Source organism: Xyrauchen texanus, chromosome 26, assembly GCF_025860055.1.
Source record: "Xyrauchen texanus isolate HMW12.3.18 chromosome 26, RBS_HiC_50CHRs, whole genome shotgun sequence".
Lineage (NCBI taxonomy): Eukaryota > Metazoa > Chordata > Actinopteri > Cypriniformes > Catostomidae > Xyrauchen > Xyrauchen texanus.
In genome coordinates, this window is record NC_068301.1 from 30,771,094 (window position 1) to 30,794,404 (window position 23,311).

Consider the following 23,311-nt stretch of genomic DNA (forward strand, 5'->3'; position numbering starts at 1 on the left):
CCGCGGCACAAACAGTAGGCGCCAGACTTGATTGCATGGAGGGAAGAACGCAGTGTTCAAGGTACCGTCTACCTGCTGTGTTATAAACTGCAATAGTCGTTCTCACGATAGAAGTGGCATAAAGCTTAAGAACGGAAAATCCTTTTATCGTTTTCCAGCTTGGAAAAATAATAGTACAAGCCATGTTTCAGAGGTGACAAAAAGGCGACGAATGGCATGGATAGCAGCAGTAAGGAGGCCCAAGATTACCTTTGATAACACTCCACCACACATGATGGTGTGTTCAAAGCATTTTCACAAAGGTAAGTTACAATTACTCTCTGTAAATGTTTTATTGTGGGCAAATAACCAGCGTGTTTTGTTTGATTTAACCAGACCATTAGATTTGACGTTAAGCCAATGTTAACTGTTAACTAGCATGAAATGGCTAGAAAATTAGCTGAAGTTACCAATGTACTAAAGCGTAACGTTAATCAGTTTTAAATGTTGTACATCTAGGCTACATAGCAATTTATTTGGTGACTGTGTTTGCAGGCTAACCTGCCTATGAAATGTTGGAGTGTAATCCTGACTGGGCCCCTTCTCTGTACCTCGGCCATACTGAGGTCAAAGCTACGAACACAGACCGGTTCAAGTGGTTTAGGAGAAGAGCGACGAGTTCACAACAACAGCAACCCCCATCGCTAGGCACTGACAACACTGGTCCTGAGGCTGAGTTGGAAGCTCACATGAATCAACCCCCATCGCCAGGCACTGACAACACTGGTCCTGAGGCTGAGTTGGAAGCTCACATGAATCAACCTCTATCGCCAGGCACTGACCACACTGGTCCTGAGGCTGAGTTGGATAATGCAGCACCTTTATACCCAGGTAAATAGTAAAAGAATACAATATATGTTGCCCCCTGTGTATATCTAATCTGGATTAATTTGGAATAAAGGTTGTGATATGACACAATGTATTTTTATTGTTACTGTCAGACAACACTACACCTGCAACCAGTAAAAAGCAGAACACCGAGAACTGTGGCTTTCTTCAGAAGCTCTCGCCTGGAGACCTAGTGTTAGCGGACCGTGGATTTGATATTAAAGAAAGCGTTGCCCTTGTGGGTGCTACACTGAAAATACCTGCCTTCACCAGGGGCCATCACCAACTTAATGCAAAAAATGTGGAACAGACCAGGAAGTTAGCTCGTGTCAGGATCCACATGGAGCGAGTGATAGGGTGTATGCGCTCTAAGTTTAACATATTAAATGACACAATACGCCTGGGATTTGTGGTGCCTTGTGAGGGGGAGGATAAAACTGCTGGATAAAATTGTGGTTGTGTGCTGTGCTTTGACCAATATGTGTCCAAGTATTGTTGTGAAGCCGTCATGTTAGAATTAAGCACCATGCTCACATCTAATATGTAAATATGTTTTTTTCAAAAGATTTTGTAATGTCACTTCTCACATGTAATGATTTTTAGCCATTTCTGTAAATAAAATACACAAAGACTGAATGAAATTCTGCCTCCTTTATCTGTATTAAGGAAGAATTGTGCAAAATCAGTGTTATTTTGTTGCAAACACAATTACATAACTTAAATAGTAGTAACAACCAACTTAATTTCAGTTTCTTTACATATTTAACATGTAAATACATTTAGATGAAGACATTTATAAAGAGTCCATATAAAAGACAACTGGAAATGTATGAGGTAGGTTGTGGGTGATAAGTCACAGACATGTGCAAGCATCGCATTGCCATAACTCTTCTCTGGCTGGACACACATATAAGTAAACACTTTGCAGTTTGAATGATGTCCTATGAACAAAATGATGGAGTATGTTTTTATGTTTCCACTGTTCGATCGCGCGAGGAGTGTGGTGCTTAAAACATTAGCATACCGTTGAACGAACGAGTTTTCTGCCCCACTTTTACAATCTCCATGTCCTGGACCCATCCATCTGTAAACAAGACCTGGGCCTGCTGCAGCGACTTGAAGTTACTGAAAACTTCGTGTGTATGCACTAACATTTAATATCATATAGTTGTATATATATGGGTGCTGAAAGTTGGGCAACAGGTTGACATCCCCTGACCAGTCACAGTCACTTTGATTCCCTTTATTTTCTCGTCATACCTCGTTTTTGCATTAGGATTTAGTTTTAGGCGGTGTGGTCCGACAATGTTTTCTTTAGACCGCTGCATTTTGTAGGTTTATATTCTGTTTTTCACGCTTTTTATTATTTTCATGCCAGAACACTAGCCTGCTATGCGATGCCAGCCCATGTAAACTGGCCAAACATACCCATAATTCTTTGCGTTCTGATGACGTTGCCGCCCAGTTGGTCACATGTTTTAGCAATCTCTACTTCATACAAAATGTTCTTAATGGCACAGATATATATGTGTGTGTAAATCCATTCTTATTCTCTCACCATGGTGCATAAAACACCAGCAGAGTCTCTTGCTCTGGCGCGAGATAATCGAAGTCAGCGTTTCTAGCTCGAGCACATCTTTGCTTCCAAGCACTGACGTACTCAACACGCATACAACTGTAAATGATCCCTAAAAACATGAGTAGAAAATGTCCTGAATGTAGAAACATTGAATTAAAAATGCTCCACAAATCTCACACCGATATGTGTGCATGTGTGGGGCAGAACGATAACAGCGCGTCACCGAAGATGATTGGTTAGTAATTTCACAAGTAAGGAGATGTAAAGCGGTCATTGGTGGATTACTCTGTCAATCAAAGCACATCCCGCCGTGTGTTTCTCTTGAGAGATACACGCACAGCGCTACTACTGTCAGAACGAAAAGATAAAATTAGTCGTAGTAAACAGTAAAATAATTTATTTGTGACATTCCTTTACATACAAAGGGATATGACCATACCGTATAAATTATTTACATAAGAACTACATGAAAAATTAGTAGTACACAAAACATTTTAAATTACGAAACCACATAGGTTTCTTTGTTACAACAAAAATAGTATTTTTACAATAAGCAAACTGTCCCCTTATGTCAGATGTCACCGAAAGTGCAAATGTTTAAATGCCAAATTGCAAATCTGTCCTCACCTCTGAGATCATGAGAGAGTCTGAAACGGCTCAATTCAATTTTCGTATTCTTTCATATAAATATACTTCGACCCAGGGATCACAGATTTCATAATACTACATGGTATTTCCTTTGTTCAAGTACTTCATGCAAAAACTTTTACAGTGGTGTCCATCTTTCTATCTCCTATTCATGAGGCAGGTCCAGCCTGCACTCGTTTACTTTCACAAGTCTTATTGTTCCACACAATCATATTTTCTGTCTGGTTAAGTTTCTGTTGTACTGGACTGGTCTTCCATGTCCAATTGGCTTGTGTGAGGCAACTTGCTGGATTTGTGGAACAACTTAATAAGGTCTTGAAAGCGTTCCAAAACCTGTGAAGAAAATTTTTTGTTTGTTTTCCAACTGCAATTAAAACACACTGATGTAACTGCAATTTTAGTTAATTGAATTTAGGATAAATTAAATGATCATCTAACCCAAGGTTATTGCACACTTCAACATTTCAAACTGTGTATTTAAAGCCTGTGCATGTGAATCGAGAGTGCTCACACCTCGTTGGTGGTTTTGTTGCCAAGCTGGGCTGCAATGGCACGAAAAGTGGCCGTCTTGGCACCTCTCTGTCGACAGGTTGTCAGTATTACACGGTCTGCCTCCCTTTTTCATCACACAAACAAAACACAGAAAAACACTGAATAAAAATCATGAATATGCATCTCAATGTAAACAATTTTAGACATTTTAAAATCTATATCAATATCAACAAAATAAAAAAATATCAACAAATGAAGTGTTGTGTAGTGTCAGACCAAAGCTCTGTTCCAAAACTTAGTGATCTACATATGCACGCAGTATTTCTACGCCAAGTCTGCTCCAAAAGGTAGGCAACTTAATTATGCTGCCTCCGAAGACACGACGTTTTAGCCAAATAATATCTTTCATGAAAAAAACAGAAAACAAAACATGATGGCGGGTGAAGCAAAAGAAATGCTGATAAATGTAAACATAATTCAACCAAAAACTATCAATAAAATAGTTAAATATAATGAAAAATATACTACTTTACCCAGTATGTGTGTGATATGTATATTAATGCTTACTGGGACCAATTCCACAAAGGTGCCCTGCTTTGTGCCAAACTGGCTGATTAGAAATACTTTAATACCAAACTTCAACTTAAATGAATTGCGAGTCTAGTCTCCTGTGTTTTGCACTGAGTTACTGCCTATGCATGCTACTGCATTCCAAATCAGTCAGTTATGAAGTTCCATCTCTGTTAGAATACTGCATAAGGGGCCATATAGACCGAACTCATTCTTGTATTAACAAAAGCTAGATGCCGAGTCACAAACAGTGCAGACGGAGTGTGTAAAAAATAAAACACACAAAAAAGCACGGTGTAAAATAAAACTGTAAAATGTGTAAATAAATAAAAAAAGTAAAACAAAACAGCACAGACAGACACAAAACTGTATTCTGTGTAAAAAAAAAAAAAATAGTAAACAACAGCACAGACGGACACAACTGCATTCGGTGTAATAAAATCAAAAAAATGTGTAAAAAAAATAAAATAAAAATAGTAAACAACAGCACAGACGGACACAACTGCATTCGGTGTAATAAAATCAAAAAAATGTGTAAAAAAAATAAAATAAAAATAGTAAACAACAGCACAGACGGACACAACTGCATTCTGAGTAAAAAAATAATAATTATAAAATGTGTAAAAAAGTTTTTTTTTAAAAACAGCACAGACGGACATAAAACTGCACTTTGTTTAAAATAAAAAACAAAACTGTGTAAAATATGTACAATAAACAAAGATTAAAAAACTGTGCAAGATGGACACACACAAAAAAAGTGTCAAATTTGTAATAAAAAAAAAAAAAAGAGGAAAAAAAACCCAGCAGAGACAGACATAAATCTGTAAAACAGCATTCATTACATGGGTAAATATAAAAAAAAACGCACAGGAGGACACAAAAAGGTGTAGTGCAGTGTATCTAACCTTGTCCAGAGGATGACTTTTTTCCCATTTGGAGAGTGTAATATATTCTTTGCACAGACTGAATTTTCCATGCCTTTAAATGAAGACGGCTGATTATCCACTGAAGAAGAACCTTCATCTACCTCACTGTCCAACTCTGTGGCCACATTACTTCTTGCATTGTGCTTTTTTACTTTTGTCTTCTGAGAGAGGATTAAATCATGTGAGATAAAGGCAAATTAAACTGAAAAAATGAATCTGAAATAAATTGTGGATAAAAACACAATTCATATGGTATATTTCTGAGATCTTCAGAGTACATATGCAAACAGAACTAGTAGGACATATGCTTAAGAAGAGTTTAATGGTACCTTCTTGTCTCTCATTCTCCTATGTTTAATAGCAGTTTTGTGGGGCTCTACTTTCCTCTCTGGTGAGAGAGTTCTGATTGGGTGAGATGGCTGGCTCCCCTTCAAGCCCTGAATAGTTTCCAAACTGGACAAATGATCTGCATCGTTCTCATTCTGTTCAGAGTCCAACTGCACTTGAGGGTAAAGCTGCTTAAAAAATACCCAGAATTCCTCCAGCCTGTCAGTGTGATCACAGAAAAGCGATGATATTTGAGCTTTCATCTAAAAAAAGAAAAAGAAAAAGATAAACAGAAGAGATGCTTTCATGCCACAATAAAAAAACATGACCTGCACTAAACAGATAATAAAGGCCCCTTTTTGATTACCTCTCTGGAGCAAGCAAGATCCCATGATGGAGCCCCTTGCAGAACGTGCACAACCTTTGTGTAAAGGGCTGATTGTTCTCCAAAAGTGCGTTCCAGCTGCCTTAGAAACCGTTTGCTTCGTTCAAATGCCTGCTGCTCTGCCAGCTAAAGATATAAAAAATAGCATTGTATCAGTTCCTTAGATGAGGACTGAGCAAGTTTTACTCTACACAAGAGATATTTTTACTGCAGATGAAAACTAGTCAATTGCATATTCACTACAGACTTTTCCATGAATATAAAGGGATAGTTGGCACCCATTCACTTGCGTTGTAAGGACAAAAAGAGATGAGAAATTCTCTCATCATGATCGGTTAACACACGAGTAATGCTCGATTCATAAAAGCATGACAAGCAATAGAAGCTTCAACAATCCTACCAGAAAACATCCAAGCATTATAGCAGGTAAATAACTTCGCCAAACGGATAACAGATAAACATCCAACTAGACTGCAACGATGCTGTCTTGAACTGTGTGAGTGTTACTGAACTGAGCTGAACAGCATAGTTAGTTTCTCCAGTCAGAACACGAGACAGCTGGCATTTCTTTACTGTGTGAAACTAAATCTCCTGTCACTTACGTCAGCGAGAGACACTCTGCATTTTGAACCATAACTGGCCAGTCACTTTGTTTTGTGTAGTTGTCAAAATCAATTCTCACTTGCATTTGGTGCTTGGCGAGTGTTAACTAGACCCTACCCTATACTAGGCATGAAAATCTACCTCTATGCTTGTGCACCATATTTGGCTATATATGAGAATAGTGTTAATTCTCACCAGGCCACACTCTCTGGCTTGGTCTGGATGCAAGAAGGCAGAAAAGTCTCGAAGCAGTTCAGGCCAGTCAGCCAACATTGGTTTAAGTCTTCTCAAAAGCTCCAGTGAGGTGCGACTCTCCGGATCTCTCTCAAACTCAGACAGAACGCCCAAGAACTCTTTCAACTTCCCTGGTACTGCCTGCAACACCTCATGCACCTGGAGACAGAAAGACAGTGTGGACTTTTAATGTTATGAATAGTTGTAAAGAGTGAAATAAAAATAAATCATAGTAACTTGATTAAATAGAAATTTGTTGTGCACTGACAAATGGGCTTGAAGTCAACCTTTTAATGAACAGTTTTGGGACATTTCAGACTGAATAAGGACATCACAGAAGCTGAAAAAGTGTGCACATTAATCTTTTAAAATCCAAAAAGGCTGAATTAATATTTCTTGCCTTCTCCAGGTAAGCTTGGGCAAATGCAACATCTTTAGCATCCCTGTGAGGATCATCATCGAGTGTGTCATTGTAAAGGACAAAAGCTCTCTCCACATCCATCTCCCGAGTGAAGGCACCTGTGAATTCAATGTATTTCTTGTGATAAAGAGATTTCAGCTAGACTAAACAAGAGGGTATAATAGGGAGATACAATCTCCTAAAGACATGCAAAGCCCATTTAAAAAAATGACAAAACATGAAAAGTAAAGAAATGAAAGCCTATTTTAAAACCATTAAGATTTTGTACTATTTTCATGAAAATTAAGCAAATTTCACCCACAAATTCTCAATACAGTAATGCAAAAAACCCTTCACAGATGTTTTCTGCATTAAAGGGTTAGTTTACCCAAAAATGAAAAATATGTCATTATTAACTCACCCTCATGTCGTTCCAAACCCGTATGACTTACTTTCCTCTGCAGAACACAAAAGGAGATTTTTGTATGTATATTGTGATAACTGGTTTCCATACAATCATTGATAGTGACTTACTTTAAAGTTGTCCATGCAATATATTCCAAGGCTTCTGAAGCCTTACGATGTTTTGGTGAGAAACAAACAAAGTTATTTTCAGTGGAAATCTTGACTTTCACCATGACTCTCTTTTGTGCATTCATAAGTGCATGAGAGATGCTTAAGGAGAGCTATGGTGGAAGACAAGAATGGTTTCCATCCATTTAATTCTGTTTTTCCACCATAAAGAAGACATGGAATATGACGCATGTAGAATATTGCTAAACGTGACAACTTTACCATGGTTTCCTTTGTATTTAAAATGAGAAAAATATCTGAAATATGTTTCAGTATAAAATTAAAAGGGTATGAACAGGAACTTAAGTTTGTATAATAGGGGAGACCAGGGCTAGTTGTCACACTTCTTACTCAAATTATTATTTCTCAGGGAAGGTTTATTTTTGAAAGTCAAAATTTGTAATTAGTCCAGGTTTTATGTGAACATTTCCTAGTCACCCCCAATCACAACCACCAAAAACACATTTAAACCTTTCAGTAAAAATCAGCCTACATAATATAACTGACCATAGCCTGAAAATACGACAGTGTGATTTTAATATGTTCACTAGTTTACCCAAGAGCTATTGCAAACATATTCTGATTCTTAATTCACAAAATTATTGGTTTAGGAGTCCCTTTGTATAAGTTTAAGGATTCTGATTATGAATTCACAAAATTACATCACAAAGAACATAAAAACAAGCTCACCAGAAGCCCTGGCACAGGCCCGACTTCTGAAACACTGTCTCCACCTATTTCCTCCTCCATGTTCCGTCTACTACTGCCCTTCTTTTCTTTTGCTTTCTGCTTCTCTAGTTTCCCCTCCAAAACCACCTCCATATCTCTGTCCTCCTCTTCTATGCTGCCTACTGGGCTCCCAGAGGATTCAGAGAGCATGAGGAACAGCTCTCTGAAGTCTCTCTCACCACCCTCCTCTTCCTCCTCAATCTCAACAATCCCATCATCATGGCTATGGAGTTCTTTCTCCTCTGTAATTTCTTGCAAGCAACCAATGGAGGACATTGTCCCTTGAATGGAGGACATCTCTAATAGACCTCCTTGTAGCTCATCAGTGTGGTTGTCTGAAGTTTTCTCATTCCTGTTCTGTTTCCCCTCTGTTTTCTCTTGAGCCGAAACTTGTTTAAAGTTTTGATCTACAACAGGTTCAACTATCTGATGGCCATGGTTGTTCCTTGCAACAACATAGCCTGGAGGTAGCAGAAGAAACCGATTAAGAGGTTTTTGAGATCCAGATGTTTGTTTAGGAGAGTCTCTCGGTATAAGTTTAAAGAGGGTGCCGTAGCGCTGACTTGTTTGATTTTTAGCCAACGGGACGCTGGCTGGGGAAGTCTTCATAATGGGTGTGGGAGGTAGACTAATGATAAGTCCACCTTGACTTGATCCTGCTGGAACTGCTGTTGCCACATTAGAGGTGACCAATGGTCCAGTTTGATTTACAGTTGTGTGCCCTGAAGAAGGGGAACTCAACTGTTGTGCATTTGTAGCAGCTGTAGGTAAAGTGATGAGGACTTTCCCTTGGGTTGCAACTATTTGAGCTACATTTGCAGCACCAGAGATGCCAATTGGCATTTCTACAGCATTTTTCACAGGTACAATCCTTAAAGAGTTCAATTCAGTGGTGACTGGAGCAGTTGGTAATGTTACAACAACTCCACCATGGCTTTGTCCCATTAGAGGAACCTTTGGGGCTATTATTGGTCTCTCTATGGGACAATGAATGGCTCCATTTGCAGATGAGCAAGGATTAAGTTCTGGCCTCAGTGGAACGGTCTGAAATTGTGAGCTTGAACCCTGTGAGAGATGAGGAGTGTGGGAAAGCGATGGACATGCGACTGTAGAAGCCTTTGGTAAGATGGCTGGCAACTGACTGAGGACTTCCTCTAGTTCCTTAGCTGACAGGGGAGGTTTTGAAGGCCTGCTGGATTCAGATGGCTTGACTTTTTTCTTTTTGGAGGAAGCTAGTAGTTTAAGTGCCTGAGACAGGTCTTCAGGAAGGCGAGGAGGGTAACGGGTGCCTGGAGGGACGCTACAGTGGAGACCTGGAGGCTCATTGGCCTCCTCTGTTGGCGTAGTACTTTCAGCAGAAGTGGTAGTTTGGAATTGAAAGATGCCAGATGGCTGGTTATAGTTTCTTACATGCTCATTAATGAGCTTAAGGTTTTTCTGTGGGAGATTGAAATGGTTAAATGTTACATATCAATTATATCCTTACAATATAAAAAAAAAAAAAAAAAAAAAAAAGAAAAGTGTGTGCCTGCCTCAGCACCATGACATTACGGTTGCTATGCAGTTGTTATGTGGTTGCTAGGGTGTTCTGGGTGGTTATTAGGCTGTTGCTAGGTGGTTATTACTTTGGTAATAAACATTGGTGAGTTTAGAGTTCATTTATTTGCTTGTCAAGCAAGAGAAACTTTAGTAATTGCAGAAGACAAGAAGACAATTATTACCTTGAGCCAATCAGGCATAAGGCTTTTTTCTCTCTCCACTGGTGGACGCTGCTCACAAGGACTAACTCTTTTACAGGCCAAAGGCATGGGGGGACATTTTCCTGCCATAAAGTATGTCTGAAACATGTGAAAAAATATAACAGGGGTACATCTCAGCTCAAACAAATATACTTACTTGCACATAGGGATGCAATGTTTACAAACAAATGCTTAGTGCCACTTCTGGGTTTTTTAGGCAATGTGAAAAACAGCTATTTTATATTAGAATGTCATACAAATTGACCAAAAAGTGCCATGTGTAGTGTAGAAACACCCTGTTTTTGCAAGAGATTTGGGCATCTTGAGATTTCCATTAGACAATCAAAAACAGCAGTTATTAAGGCTGATCGATGCCAAATATTATCACTTGTGTGGTCAAGTAATAAATCTGAGAAATAAAAACGCATTAGGTGGGTATTTTTAATTGTATATGTCACATTTCAACTGAATCAAGTTAAAATGGTTTTGGGGCTGGTTTAATAAACACTTATGTACATTTCTTCACTATAATCCACGTTATGCAATGCTTTATAGATCATTACAACCACAGCACTGCCTACAAGCATAACTTGAAGCTGCTTGCCTGAAGAACCCGGAAGCGTGTTTGCTTGTTGTGTGATGTCACACCTTGATAACACTTGGAAAGGGCTTTTGACATGCATCCTGGATGTGTGATTTTAAACGGACAAAGCTCCTAGCAGCAAGCAGATAGCGACATGTCATCTGCAGTGGGTGTAGGGTGCTTCTCAAGTGCTTATGACCCAGAACCACAAGACTGAAGGAGGAACGACAGAGAAAAATCACCTTGATGTAGAGATTTCAAAGTTCATGTTCAATTAACCCTTTAAGCTCTGAAGGTGATTTTAAAGATTTCCTGTAGCTTCTAACAATCAAACAGGGTAAACGGTTTGGTATAATTTTAATGAGAATTTATCCAAAGGTTTAATGATATAGATTATGTTAAATTATGAGACTCTCAGCCTAAGAAACTGATGAAAAAAAAAAAAAACCTTGAAGTGTAAACACAGGGTGTAAATAACAGTTTGAAAATAAGGTAAATCTGAAAATGTTTTTTCTATTCATGTTACTTGTAACGGAGTAAAATTTTGTGTTGATACGACAATGCAAATCAAAAGTTATCGCATTAAAAAATAATTCAACCTAGTGTCCAAAAACATCCCACAGTCTCCTAAAGCCTCTCCAAACAAATAAAACATAATAATTGTACACTATCACTGAGTCTGTGTTATGTGCTTGGTGCCATCTCCTGGTAGACATATGTAATTACAGCGAACAATCCTCTCTCCTCCCACATTTGGATGACTTTCACCTCAGGTTGTATTCTACTCTGCTTTCCAACGACATATGACACATGGCTATTTAAATGAGTTTGATGTTTTTACAGATTACAGTAATATGTACAGTGCAAAATAATTATTAAAACAAAACACTTCTGATTTGTCTGCAGATTTATGCCTTAATGTAGGCGTTTATGTCATAATGCCTACATGCATTGTAAAGTAGAACTTCTTAGCTTTTATATGACACCTATGTTGTGTTTCTCAAGACTCAAATATTTTGAAAATTATTTGTATTCTTGGTGGGCCAATCCGAGCTTAAAGGGTTAACTAAATGAATAAGGTATAATAAATAAGGTTGTGGTATGAGTACAGTACCAGTTCTCTGCTGATGTGAATGGTCCTTTGAATCTAGTGAGGCGCAGTGGGACTACAGGAAGAAGCTCTAGGTAGAGAAACACTGGCCGAGTCGCCATCAACCATGTCAGATGAGCTGGAAACTTAGATCCTACACATTATATAATGCAAACAAAAAGAAGAAAGATCAACAGAATTGAATAAATCATAAATAACTTCAGTGTGCAGCAGTGCATACTTGTTTTCCAATTTCAAAATCAACCAGATAGTGTGTATATAGCAGAAACTCTTGATCTGTAGTGTAACTCAAACTGAAATTAAATGCATCTGGCTTGTTTTTAATAAAAGAGAATAAGTGAATGCATGTGAAGTTTGGAGCCTTAGATAAACTACCAGGGAAGCATGGACTAGGATCAGAAGGGTCTTGTCTGGGTGACTGTTCTAGTTCCTCCAATAGAGAAATTGCACCCTGAAGATTAGAGACACTGAAGATGCTGATGAAGCCAGGCTGTACTGGACCATGGGATTGCTCCCCACGCTGAGCAAACATCTGAAGCTCCAACTAAAAGAGAATGAGAGAGAGAGAGAGAGAGAGGGAAAGTTTACATTAACATTGCATGTACAAAATTACATTCGGATGCATTTCTCGATGCAATATGTGTTATATCGTACCAAGAACTGTTTGCTTGTTGAAGCCTCTGTCTCCAGACCATTGACAGAACTGCACAACATGTTCACCTGTGTGAGGAGCTGCACATGCTGCAGGAAGAAGAAAACAAAACATTTTTGAACACAACAACAGTAAAAATGCAATGCGGAGACCAGGGGCTTCTAGAATGGGGTGACATTTTTTACTAAATAAAATATTGGTGGAATAGACACAAATAAGCAATTACATCACAGAGCGGAACAGTCTGGTAACGGAAGTAAAAATCCCATAAAATTTTTCCATAGAGGGATTGATTATTAACGATAACTTACAAACATTTGAAGACAGACCTACCGTGTGCTCTGAAGTTGTTAATCGATGGTATATGTTTATATTTAAGCCAATTTCTGAATTATTTAATAATAATGTCAATCAATAATCACATTTTTTTTCTTAGTTAATCACGATTAATCACAGATTTTGAAAGTCCTGAAATTTCACTCTGAATACACTTAATTTTCCTATTAAAATGCATTTATTTCCATTTTAGGAAATAAATAAAAAAATAAATAAAAATAATCATATTGTTACATTGTATATAGTAACAATTTTTATTTTCTCCCTAAATTGGAATGCTCAATTCCCAATGTGCTCCAAGACCTCGTGGTGGCGTAGAAACTTGCCTCAATCCAGGTGGTGAAGGACGAATCTCAGTTGCCTACACGTCTGAGACAGTCAATCCACCCATCTTATCACATGGCTTGTTGCGCGCGTTACTGTGGAGACACAGCGTGGCATTCACGCACCCCACCAAGAGTGTGAACCACACGTTATAGTGACCATGAGGAGGTTACCTCATGTGACTCTACCCACCCTATCAACCGGGACAATTTGGTTGCTTAGGAGACCTGGCTGGAGTCACTCAGCACACCCTGGATTTGAACTCACGACCCCAGGGGTGGTAGTCAGCATCAATCCTCGCTGAGCTACCCAGGCCCAAATATGATGCTTTATTCAAATTTTCCAAACAAAGTCTTCCTCAGTATGAAATTAGAAATGCACTAAAATATCACCAATTCAAGTAAAATGAAACGTTTCAAAGTCTAAGTGGGAGTCTAATGTGAACGATTTTTGGAGGGTTTAAACAGAAACGTGAAGCTTATATTTTTATAAAAGCACTTGCGTTAATTCTTATAAATAATAACTTGTGTATTATTTGAGCTGAAAAGTTGTTTAAATCTTCATTTTTCACAGTCATTTTATGGTTTTAGGGTTTGATGAGATTGCATAGTCATGGTAACGAAGTAAAATTGGCTATAACTTTACACAGAAAAGGTTTGCAAGTGATTTTATAATACTAAAATCATGTTTACAAACATATCCTTTATGTCTTGTGGTTATACTTTGAAAAAGTGAAATTTTTTATGTAAAATAATTATGCTGTTTATGCTGTATAAATGGTAAATGCCTCAATCACAATTAAGAAACATTAACAGACTAAACATTTAATAGCTGATTTCCTGGTGAAGAACTACACTACCCATGATCCAGCAGAGAAAGATCCACCAATCAGAGAATCACCGTAAACAAACCATCGCAAAAGAGCTCTGCAGGGAACTCCAACTGCCAGGACGCACTGTGAATTAAGAGTCTCAACTACACTCTCATACTACTAATATACATGTTTGAATATATATTGGAATATTTTGCAATACACACTTAAATATATTTTTTTCCATACTTCGAATCAATTCATTATTAATGAATTAAATTAATGGTTTTATATTTTTCCATAATTTTTAATGCGATTACATCATTCGCAATGCTTCATGGGATTGCAGTTTGTGCCCTCGTGAAAGACAGCAAGTACACAATGCTGTACCTTTGTCTTTCTGTCAAAGTTTGTAATGTTGTGATTCTCCTCGGAGCTGGCTGGTTTGTTTCACGACTTGACTTGACTAAAATGAATGGGAGAAATACTTCCAGAACCAAAATGGCTGAAAAACTGGGAAAAAAACTCTATTGTTAATTCGGTTTAGTGTTCATTTGGCCGATTAACAGAAGTGGTAGTTCCCACTTGTGTCAGTTCCAAAATGTAATGACAGCAACACAAACATTTTAATAAACATGTAATAAACAAACATTATAATAAGTAAATATCTCATTTACTCTAGGTCACATTAAATTTCTTTGTTGCCACTTGTTCTGCTCTACATTGACCAAATGATTAATAAAGCATTGATGCTTTTAGTGTTACTGCCGACGGCATCTGATGAAAGCAGTGGGTGGAGTCTGACCTGCTGGATCTGCTGCTGTAGCTGGAGTTTCTGAGCTGCACTAAGTATCATGGGAGTTAAGGAACTTGTGGGGCACTGACGGTAGGGCAGGTGTACTCCTTTACTCTCCAGCAGAGCCTTACGTTTCCTCAGAGCTGCCAGCTGCTCGCGAACTGTACGATAGCGCTGTTTCATCACATCTGCCAGTGGGTCCTCATATCTACACACAGGAAACATTTGACTAAAAAAGTGTATGCTAATATTGTGTCATCTGTGTATATGAGATGAAGGTTCTGTCATGTGCTTTTTAAATTTTATGGATGGTCTTACTGAATATTTTCCAGAATGGCAGGTGGCTCCTGTGGAGGACTCTCTTCTTCCTCTTTTTCCTCCTCTTCCTCGTGGCATTCTTCATCCTGACCCCCTATCTCATCCTGAAACTACCGGTGACAGAGGAAAACTATAGACACATGTTTTAAGAGGTAACAAAGTCAGAATGTAGCCTGATATAAGTCTAAAGACTTACTGCATCAAAAATTTCATCCATCAAGTCATTCACTTCCTTCTCTGAAGAACAAGGAAGAAAAACAATTAATATCAAAAAGTATAGGAGAGAGGCACACTGTACTGAGGCACACAGAATTGTATCTTGTGCTGTAAAATGAACTCACTGGTGATGCGCACTGCCTTGTCATTTCTGTAGTCCTCCACATCAGGTTCATCAATGTCAGCCAGAAAGTTATACTCGGGGTCATCTTCATCATCACCCTCCTCTGGCAGGGAGTAAGAATGCGAAAGCGTATTCAAGAAACATGTAGAAAGTACATGATTTGACGACACTGTTAAATATATTTGAGACCCAGTCTATACCTTCATTCTCCATATCTGAAGTCATGAGGCCTTGCAGCCAATGCGTCCATACTCGATCCTCGAGGCCGGAGCCAAACTCATACATGTCTGGGGTGAAGTCAGGAGCACGTAACTCCGCCTCCAGACGGCCTAGAGGGACGTCTCTCAGCGGACGCTTGGATCGTGTTCGTAATGATATGAGGCTCTCATCTGCGTTAGTGCTAGTAAGACTCTAGATGCCAAAGAGAGATACAATTTAAAGAAAAATTAAATCTATGTACAACATTTATCTACATTAAATCCCAGTAATACCAAATGTACTCTATAAACGTATACTTGTATATGTATTCTCAAATCGTTTTTGTGTTATCTTACCTTTATTAATAAAAAATGAGTTGCTTAAAATAATATAAACTGCAAGAGTGAGTTAAGATGCACCTGATATGGCTCTATGAAGTCAGTACTGATGGCCAGCTCCTCATCCACAGCATGGAGTTTCTCTAAGAAGCTGCAATCTGGTGGGGCCCTTGAGGGGGCTGGTGGTGGTGGTGGAGGCCCCATTGGAGCAACGCCCACTGTTAAGTGCCTGGATCTGCGGAGGCTCTGTTGAAATAACAAGTACATTAGATATGTTTATGTCTAGTAATTAGTTTGTGTTTATGTGTTAATTAGTTTATCTAAGTTTCAGGCTTTTTGGTTACTCTGACTGAAAAATATCACCCTTTTCAGTTATTTAGTTCAGTTATACTAAATTAGGGCTGTCGATTTGAAGCATTAATCAGTGTGATTAATTCTATTAAAAACAAGCCGTTAAAAATTTATGTAATTAATCATGTCTTCGGAGCGTAATTATGAATATTTCCCCCATCGGAGCAAATCAAGCTTGATTTCTCCAGGGGGCAGTAAGCAAATCTCCAGCTGTATAGGCAACACGCAGCTATACAGAACAAACCACACTTGACAATAGCAGACAACACTAGATAAAAACATGCCTTGTGTACAAACACAGCTTGATGGAGTGCAAATCGGAAGGCAGGAATCTCAAGACGTGTTTTTCTCCCCTTTTCTCCCCAATTTGGAAAGCCCAATTCCCAATGCGCTATAAGTCCTTGTGGTGGTTTAGTGACTTGCCTCAATCCGAGTGGAGGAGGACACATCTCAGTTGACGTCTGAGACCGCATTTATCACGTGGCTTGTTGAGCACGTTACTGCGGAGACCTAGTGCGTGTGGAGGCACACACTATTCTCTGCAGCATCCACACAAGATGTGTTTATCGAAGTTTCAAACTACGATTAACTTGACAAACATAAAGTTTATAACGCAACACAACCAAAGTGAGATGGTCTAAATGTGTCCGTTTGACGCAGGTGTACATTAAAGTGCCCTTAGAAAAGACCTTATAATAAGTCTTGGACTGATTAACAAATTCAATTGCAAAACGGATTGCTGTGAAATTTAGGCCAGTGACTGGCTTATGATTAATATGGAAATAAACACTATATTGCATTCTAAGGCCACTTTTTGTATAGCCTTTTCAATGCTATTCCTCTGCCACAATAATGTAGTTCATATTAATTCTGAATTATAATTTTTATAATATATATATTAGGGCTGTCGATTTAACGCGTTAATTCGGCGCGATTAATTTGACAAAACATAACACGTTAAAAAAAATAACGCCATTAATTGCAATGCCCCCGGGCCGTAATATGGAAGATTCCTGAGAAATGCAAGCTTGTATTTACTCCAGAGGGCAGTAAGCGAAACTTCATCTGCGTGGCAATGCGCAGTTTATACAGTGAAGAAAAAACCCTTGAGCAGCAGAACAACACAGACATGCGTTACGTTCTTGCATTCCAAACACTTGATGGAGTGCAAATCTGAACTAAGGGATCTCAAGATGTGTTCTAAGTATTAAACTATATTTAACTAGACACTGTGACCTAAAAATTTTATGTTTATGATGCAACGCATCCAAGACGCAACACAAGCATGACTGACTCAGCTGTTCATTGACAGGTCCTTAAACAAGCCCACATAATAAATCTCCAACTGATTGACAAATTCACTTGGATTGCTGTGAACATTATGCCAATGATTGTCATATGATCAATAATATGGTAATAAACAATACATTGTATTCTAAAGCAGCTTTTTGTATTGTCTTATCCATGATTAAAACTTCTGCTACAAGAATGTAATGCATTTTATCTGAATATGTTATTTTATTTTATTTATATATCTCCACATATACACACACACACACACACACACACACACACACATACACATATATATATATAAATTATTTTAAAATATTTAAAGAGAACCATTTATAATTATTACATCATTACATTCAATTATTGTTATTTGAGAATGTATCAAATGCAAAATGTATTTATGTAATTAATGAATCAGCATACCATGTAATTAATTTGATTACAAATTTGAATCAATTGACAGCCCTAATATAAATATCTACAGGAGTTTTACCAGTCTGGAGTTGCCAGTCATATCCTCCTCATACTCTGAGTGTGATCTGTGTAGATTTACTCGACTGCCTCGTGGAGAAGATGATGTGCTCTCCAAGTCACTTTCCAGAAAAGTCTACAAAACACACACATGATAATAGTCTCTACAAAGCCTAACAAATATTCAACCGATTTTTTTCTAAACACATATAATATTTTCTAAAAACAATTATACAAGTATGCAAAAACTTGTGAAGAACTATTCTCTACAACCTCCTCTGCAGTTTCATCCTCCTCCTCTTCATCAGGTCGATACTCTTCATCAGAGGAGTCTTCCTCTTCTAAAGGAATATCCACAAACTGGGTTCCCTTCTGTAAATGCATACCAAACATTTAATAATACATTCCACAAATTCTGGGCAATTTCTCATAAATACTGCTTCACAGCTTATATGCTTTTACTTTAGATGTTACCTTTACCTCAGTCTGCTTCTTAATTGGTGAAATGTTCCAAGCAGGAATGACCTTCAAAATAATGTTATTGATTACTGTATGAATCACTCCTTAAGCAACAATTTGTGCATGCAAGAGCTAAACTTAGTAAATAGCCAACAACTAAGAGGTGACTTTCAGTAAAATGAGTCACATTTTATTATATTAAAATCAGCATATATTAAAGGCAGTACAAAAATACTATCATGATGTTTAAATACTTTACAATTTAAATATAATATCTTTTTTACATTGCAGTATTTGAAAATTATAAAAAAAATTATAAATAAAATAAAAATAAAGGCAAAACGTAATTTCTTATTTTCTTATATATCTTTTGATTTTGGGGAGTAATATGACCCTGACATGTTCTTGACAGGTTTTGTGACATCCTTAAGTCCATTCATTTAATAAACTGTAACAAACTGTTTATGTAAATTAGATACACTGTAAATTAAGGAATTCAATGCACATTTCACATCAAAGTAACAAACTTACAACTCCTTTCTCCACAACCTCTTTCAGTTTAGAGCGAGTCATCTTGGGCTCCTGAGAGAGAGAGAGAGAGAGAGAGAGAGAGAGGTGTGAGCAAACAGCTGTCAATCACTATCTATCAGAACAGAACAGATGATAACAGGATGATGATACTCACAAACACAGGAATAGGTTCAGTTTCATTGATGGCAGCTTTCATCATGGCCACAACATGCTCATTGGTAATGACTTCCTGCAGACCGAAAGAGCAATACAACAACAATGATATTGAGCAAAGAAAAATCATTGTGAAAAGCCTCATATCTCTGAGGAAATATTGGTACTAAGCGTCTTGTAGAAAGAGGTCAAATACATTTGTATAAAAGGTGGAAGAAGTAGTTGAAAGCAGTCCACACTCACATGAATGATACTTCGAACATTCGCTGAGGTCAGATTATGTTGTCGAGATTTATTCTCCAGTTCTCTGTCCAGCTCTCGGTCTATCTCCAACTCCGGGTGGATTTCATCGTCACCTTCCTCTTGCTGACTGTCTTCCTCATCACATGTATCCCTCTTCCTCCTCGTCATTTTCCTTCTGCCCACCAGTCGAGTGCCACCCTGCTCTTTATCTGAAAGAGAGTAACAGTGTTTTGCTGAGAGCTACTGCTCTGTGTAGTATTCATTGTGTCTATTTTCAATTACATGAAAAAATAAACAAAATGTTTACTCAATATTAAAGGAATAGTTCAGCCAAAAATGAAAATTCTGGACTTTAATTAGACTTTTGGGAGAACAATCCCTTTAATTTAAAACTATTGGAAAACAGAAAACAAAGTTCAGACTTCTGTAAATCGGCCAGTTTACTGGCCGATCCTGATAAGAAGAACAGAACAACAACCAATTAATTGACCAGGTCAATATATCGGAAATCTTTTAAGAACTCACCAAATGTGATGACCAATGCCTTCTCAACATCATCTTCCGATGTCTTGGAACATTCAGTATGCTGTTCTCGGCCTGGTAACGTTTATACAAATGTTTCAGACTATAATTTTACAATTACAATTTGACGATAATTATAAGTCTTTGACAAATAATATGAGTTGGTTATAAATACTTTTTTTTACAAAAAGGTCAGGGAAATTTGACAGTATCATTGTACAGTGATGGTAGCATATGCAAATACATTGATACTTGAATATATAGATTATAGTACTGAATAAATAGATTATAGTACTGAATAAATAACAATCATGTACCATAGAGTTCGACTGATAGTGGATTTTGCAGATACCGATATCGAAGGTGGTGGAAAAAACTTCTTAAGGCAGAAAAATACTCAACGAATGTATGTGAATGCAGATGTGAATGCAGATGCGATCGCTTGGTTGCTTTGCCAACGTGCCGTCCAGCTGAACATGCTTAACATGTGTTCTTGTGTTACCATGACGGAAACAAAATCTCAGTACTCAAGGGGGCCATAGAGTTACCTTTAAACGTCTGTGCCATTAAACTGGATAAAACAATTAGCGTCTGCCATTAAAAAAAACTAAAACAAAATAAAAACTATGGGCACGATTAATCGTCTATCTCTAATAAACCATGATAGTTACACTGTTCTCCAAGGTGCTTGAAATAATAATATGGTACTTTTCGGTATGTAATTGTTCATGGCAGGACACTCAAATATAAATAGGCCTAAAATATATGAATCAAAATTTAAAAAACATTTCTAACTACGTGATCTAATATGTACATAGCAAATGATCTATTAAGCATATTGTCATAGTAGTCAAAATGCATCAGTGTGCAGGTAATGATTTGAAACTTTTGGTATTGCCAAAGTGACGAGCCAATCAAAATAAAGGCCTAATTTTTATGGCCAGAAATAGTGCCTTGGATTTTTTTGTATATGCATTTAATATATTCAGATAATGTTTGATGTCATTAATGAAAGTTGTTATAACAAAACAAAAAAAATACTCTCAACCAAAACAAAAAACATACTGGTTCATTTGGCAGCTTCTGATTTATTTCTAAATGAAAATGCACATAGGTGGTGTCTGAAACAGTGCTAGTCTTATCTAGACAGAATTGTGGGCAGCATAGGTCACTGTTTTGCTGAATCTTACCAGCAGTGTCTGACTGTGGGCTGGATACTCTGATCTTAGTGAAGCGTCTGTGTGATACTGTAGTTTCTGAATCATCTCTGCTGTCTGCAGCTTTGACATCCTCTGGCTCTTCAACCCTCTTCACTTTACCCTGAGGGAGGCCAGTTTTCCTGTTCGTTATTCTCCGTTTGCGGGTTTGATCCATCTCACACTGCCATTCAAACCTGTCGTCAAAAACATGATCAATACAGATGAAAAATAGTGACACGTGCACGTCTTCTGCCTTATCAACCCCACTGGCCGGGGGAAAAACTTAGTTAAAAGTTAAACTATAATTTATATAGATACAAAAATAACGCATTTTTTTTTTTAAGTATCCGCTTTCTTGCTGTCTTTGCGGGTGAAAGAGACAACAGTGCACACTGAAATAATCGTATTTACTGAGACTGCAACATTACTGGAATAAATACTGTCATGTCAATAGAGTATTCCGCATGTCATATTTAATCGTTCGAAAGGGTTCCTATGAAAACATAAAGAATAATTTCAATTCTTTATACACACCCGCCAACATATGAAATGCACAACAATAGTGCGTCACTTCCGGTTACTCAACGAGTAGTGAGTGTCATAATAAAAGTTACATTTTTTATTAATTTGAGCTAACTTTAACTTTATTTTTTCGACCTTTAGCTTAATTTTATAAAAGTGTTTCACACAAGCTCCGTTGTTTTCTCATTTGCATACAGGTCATATGAGACGATTGTTTTTCTTCAAATACAAGCACTTTTATTATTTTTACTCAAACTGAGTGTATTTTTATATTCTTTTTGCTATGTGAAGATAAAAATATATAACAATAATATAAAAAACATCAAACATTCTTCTAACGGTAGTGTTCCCATACGGTATGGCAGTAATAACGTGCGGTCACTGGAAACCGTTAGGGAAAAATGTTGCACGAAAGAAAATATTTAGCAATTACAATACGTGTGTGTGTAACGGCTTACCATCTTAAAGCACACTATAATAATTTAAAATCATAGACTGATACAAAAATTTATGACATATCATAACATTGCTTTTATATATGTGTATGACATTTTTGAAAGTTTGAAACATTGAATGTGTGGAGTGAGGCAGAAATTTAATTTACATATTTATTGTGCATACAGCGAAGAGTGTAAAAAGGGCTACAGTAAACCATGTCAAAGAGAAAGTATTTTATAAAGACACAATCACATTGAGGGAAAAATAAACAATCATTTGAGTAAAAAAAAAAAAAACTACAAATAATCATGCTCATTTAGTTCAACAGGATACACCTGCAGAGCTGAGAGTTGTGCTGACAGCCTATGTTGCCAGCCATTCCCACTTTGTTCCTTTCTCACTGGATGAGGTGAAGGAAAACCAATGATGTCAGCACAAGCGATGGCTGTTAAGAGTCTTGAACAGCAGAAAATGCTGGAACAGCAAGCACCTCCAGCGTGTCTTCAGCCTACCATGTTGCAAGCCTTGGCATGGTAGCAATTGAAGCAAGCCTGATGATGGCTATGATGGAGCATGCAAGGGTACCACAATGAATGGTAAATGGTCTGCACTTATATAGCACCTTAATTCACCCATTCATACACCAGCTGCCATGCAAGGCGCTAGCCTGCCATTGGGAGCAACATTGGGTCCAGTGTCTTCAGCATGTGGAGTCGCATGTGAATCGAACCGCCAACCCTTTGATTAGTGTCCGACCCGCTCTTCCACCTGAGCCACAGCTGCCCACAAATAAAAAGTATCCTGGTGGAGGATACAGAGCCTCTCTCTATATCAGAATCAGCTTTATTGCCAAGTATGCTTACACATACAAGGAATTTGTATTGGTGACAGGACCTTCCAGTGCACATCAATACAAAACAGCAACAAGACAGAGATAATAATAACAAAAACTAGAAGATAAGTTTAATAAAAAAAAAGTATATATATACACACTCACCTAAAGGATTATTAGGAACACCATACTAATACTGTGTTTGACCCCCTTTCGCCTTCAGAACTGCCTTAATTCTACGTGGCATTGATTCAACAAGGTGCTGAAAGCATTCTTTAGAAATGTTGGCCCATATTGATAGGATAGCATCTTGCTGTTGATGGAGATTTGTGGGATGCACATCCAGGGCACGAGCTCCTGTTCCACCACATCCCAAAGATGCTCTATTGGGTTGAGATCTGGTGACTGTGGGGGCCAT

General features: G+C 37.8%; 2 protein-coding genes across 4 annotated transcripts; one reads left to right on the forward strand and one right to left on the reverse strand.

Moving 5' to 3' along the window:
- Window positions 1-1,493, forward strand: LOC127620219 (uncharacterized). Of its 3 annotated transcripts, none has more exons than XM_052093364.1 (4): window positions 1-61; window positions 159-302; window positions 535-870; window positions 981-1,493. In XM_052093364.1, the coding sequence occupies exons 3-4, from the start codon at window positions 552-554 to the stop codon at window positions 1,313-1,315; spliced, it is 654 nt and encodes a 217-aa protein (XP_051949324.1). In that variant the 5' UTR covers window positions 1-61; window positions 159-302; window positions 535-551; the 3' UTR covers window positions 1,316-1,493. The 3 variants fall into 3 exon arrangements, with proteins under 3 accessions (XP_051949324.1, XP_051949326.1, XP_051949327.1); XM_052093366.1 differs by having other exon boundaries at window positions 13-302; window positions 535-750; window positions 814-870; XM_052093367.1 differs by having other exon boundaries at window positions 13-302; window positions 535-710; window positions 837-870.
- Window positions 1,494-2,854: 1,361 nt separating this feature from the next.
- Window positions 2,855-21,672, reverse strand: gon4la (gon-4 like a). Its single transcript, XM_052092981.1, has 29 exons — window positions 21,636-21,672; window positions 21,093-21,295; window positions 19,906-19,977; window positions 19,381-19,589; window positions 19,139-19,213; window positions 18,985-19,035; window positions 18,475-18,519; window positions 18,268-18,366; window positions 18,017-18,130; window positions 15,961-16,125; window positions 15,544-15,754; window positions 15,345-15,446; window positions 15,200-15,240; window positions 15,004-15,113; window positions 14,695-14,893; window positions 12,421-12,507; window positions 12,142-12,310; window positions 11,770-11,899; window positions 10,721-10,868; window positions 10,055-10,171; window positions 8,295-9,770; window positions 7,453-7,489; window positions 7,032-7,150; window positions 6,593-6,790; window positions 5,777-5,920; window positions 5,412-5,672; window positions 5,062-5,243; window positions 3,608-3,710; window positions 2,855-3,427 (listed from the first exon to the last, which is right to left on the reverse strand). The coding sequence occupies exons 2-29, from the start codon at window positions 21,274-21,276 to the stop codon at window positions 3,320-3,322; spliced, it is 4,956 nt and encodes a 1,651-aa protein (XP_051948941.1). The 5' UTR covers window positions 21,277-21,295; window positions 21,636-21,672; the 3' UTR covers window positions 2,855-3,319.
- Between the last annotated feature and the right edge of the window lie 1,639 nt (window positions 21,673-23,311).

Coding starts and splice junctions, on each gene's coding strand:
- LOC127620219 (XM_052093364.1), top strand. CDS start 552: ATGTTGGAGTGTAATCCTGACTGGGCCCCTTCTCTGTACCTCGGCCAT. Junction 871..980: donor TGCAGCACCTTTATACCCAG/GTAAATAGTAAA, acceptor TGTTACTGTCAG/ACAACACTACACCTGCAACC.
- gon4la (XM_052092981.1), bottom strand. CDS start 21,276: ATGGATCAAACCCGCAAACGGAGAATAACGAACAGGAAAACTGGCCTC. Junction 15,447..15,543: donor TTCAGATATGGAGAATGAAG/GTATAGACTGGG, acceptor ACTCCCTGCCAG/AGGAGGGTGATGATGAAGAT. Junction 5,244..5,411: donor GGAGAATGAGAGACAAGAAG/GTACCATTAAAC, acceptor ATCCTCTCTCAG/AAGACAAAAGTAAAAAAGCA.